Source organism: Echinops telfairi, unplaced genomic scaffold (assembly GCF_000313985.2).
Source record: "Echinops telfairi isolate 266 unplaced genomic scaffold, ASM31398v2 ScPeMD7_7469;HRSCAF=8507_0, whole genome shotgun sequence".
NCBI lineage: Eukaryota > Metazoa > Chordata > Mammalia > Afrosoricida > Tenrecidae > Echinops > Echinops telfairi.
Genome location: NW_022111372.1, coordinates 32,459,392 through 32,460,621, shown reverse-complemented (window position 1 = coordinate 32,460,621; position 1,230 = coordinate 32,459,392). Strand labels below are relative to the sequence as shown.

General features: G+C 53.3%; 1 protein-coding gene across 1 annotated transcript; it reads right to left on the bottom strand.

Moving 5' to 3' along the window:
- Positions 1-6: 6 nt before the first annotated feature.
- On the bottom strand, positions 7-758 carry LOC101652767 (aspartate aminotransferase, mitochondrial). The gene has a single exon (XM_030888828.1). The coding sequence runs from the start codon at positions 756-758 to the stop codon at positions 336-338; it is 423 nt and encodes a 140-aa protein (XP_030744688.1). The 3' UTR covers positions 7-335.
- Positions 759-1,230: the final 472 nt, after the last annotated feature.

Below are 1,230 nucleotides of genomic sequence, written 5' to 3'. Positions count from 1 at the left end.
TCTCCACTGGCGAAGCCTTGGTAGGCCATGTCAAAGAATGCAAAAAGATTCTTTTTCTTCACCACGCTGGCCATCTCCTTCCACTGCTCGGGGCGGGGGTCCACTCCGGTGGGGTTGTGAGCACAGGCGTGCAGGAGGAGCACGCTCTGCTCGGGCATTTTAGAGATGTCCTCGATAGCACCAGTGAAGTCAAAACCACAAGTCTTGGGGTCGTAGTACCGATACCCATGAAGCTGCATGCCAGCGTCCCTGAAGATGGGCGTGTGGTTCCCCCAGGAGGGCTTGGGCAGAAAGACGTCTCGGCTGAACTTAAAGAATCTTTGCAGGAAACTGGCTCAGATCCTGAGTGCGCCGGTGCCAGAAATGGTCTGCACGGTGATGTACCGGCCACTTTTCACCACCTCACTGTTCTCCCCCAGCGCCAGTTCTGCAGATGCCTTACAAAATTCAGCCAGACCCCCAATGGGCAGGTATTCCTTGTCAAGATTTTTTGCAGCAATCTGGGCCTCAGCCTTCAGGACACTAGGGAGCACATAGGGCTTTCCATTGTCATCCCGGTAGGCCCCAACTCCCAGGTTCATCTTCTTGCTGTTGGTATCTCTCTTAAAAGCTTCAGTGACTCCCAGAATGGGATCCGGAGGCCCCATCTTCACATGGGCCCACCAGGAGCTGGCTCTGGCAGGAGCCGCGGCGGCGAGGCCTGGGTGGAAGGCGACGACGACTCCAGAGAGGACGCGACCAGAGTGCAGCAGGGCCATGGTGGGCGGCAGGAGGGCAGTGGCTCGCGGCTGGCGGCAGGGCAGACCCGAGGACAAGTGGGCGCAGACTCCCACTTCTCTCTTCTTGTTTCTAGTTGCCCCACAGCATTTTCTCTGAACTGAGCCACCTGAAGAGGATTCATAGCTCATGAGTCAAAAGGACACATCCTTCAGTCAGCAAGTAGGCAGATGGCAGTTGAAATTTTGGAGAGTCCACATAAAGCTTCAACCTGCTGATCTGTGGATCACAAATTCTAGAATGGTTTCCCACTACTCCTTCAGGATGCTACTCACAAGCTTGAGAGTCCACATGACTCCCTTACTTCTTGACTCGCAGGGTGCTACCATACCTTTAGGTTTGGTAACTTGCTAGAATGACACACAGAATTTATGAAGACTACATCATATTTACGTACAGATGTCTTATAGCCCAAAAGGATTAAAGTGAAGAGATGCATAGGACAACGTCTGG

Bases quoted from the DNA above. Each gene is read 5' to 3' on its own strand.
- LOC101652767 (XM_030888828.1), bottom strand. From the start codon at position 758: ATGGCCCTGCTGCACTCTGGTCGCGTCCTCTCTGGAGTCGTCGTCGCC.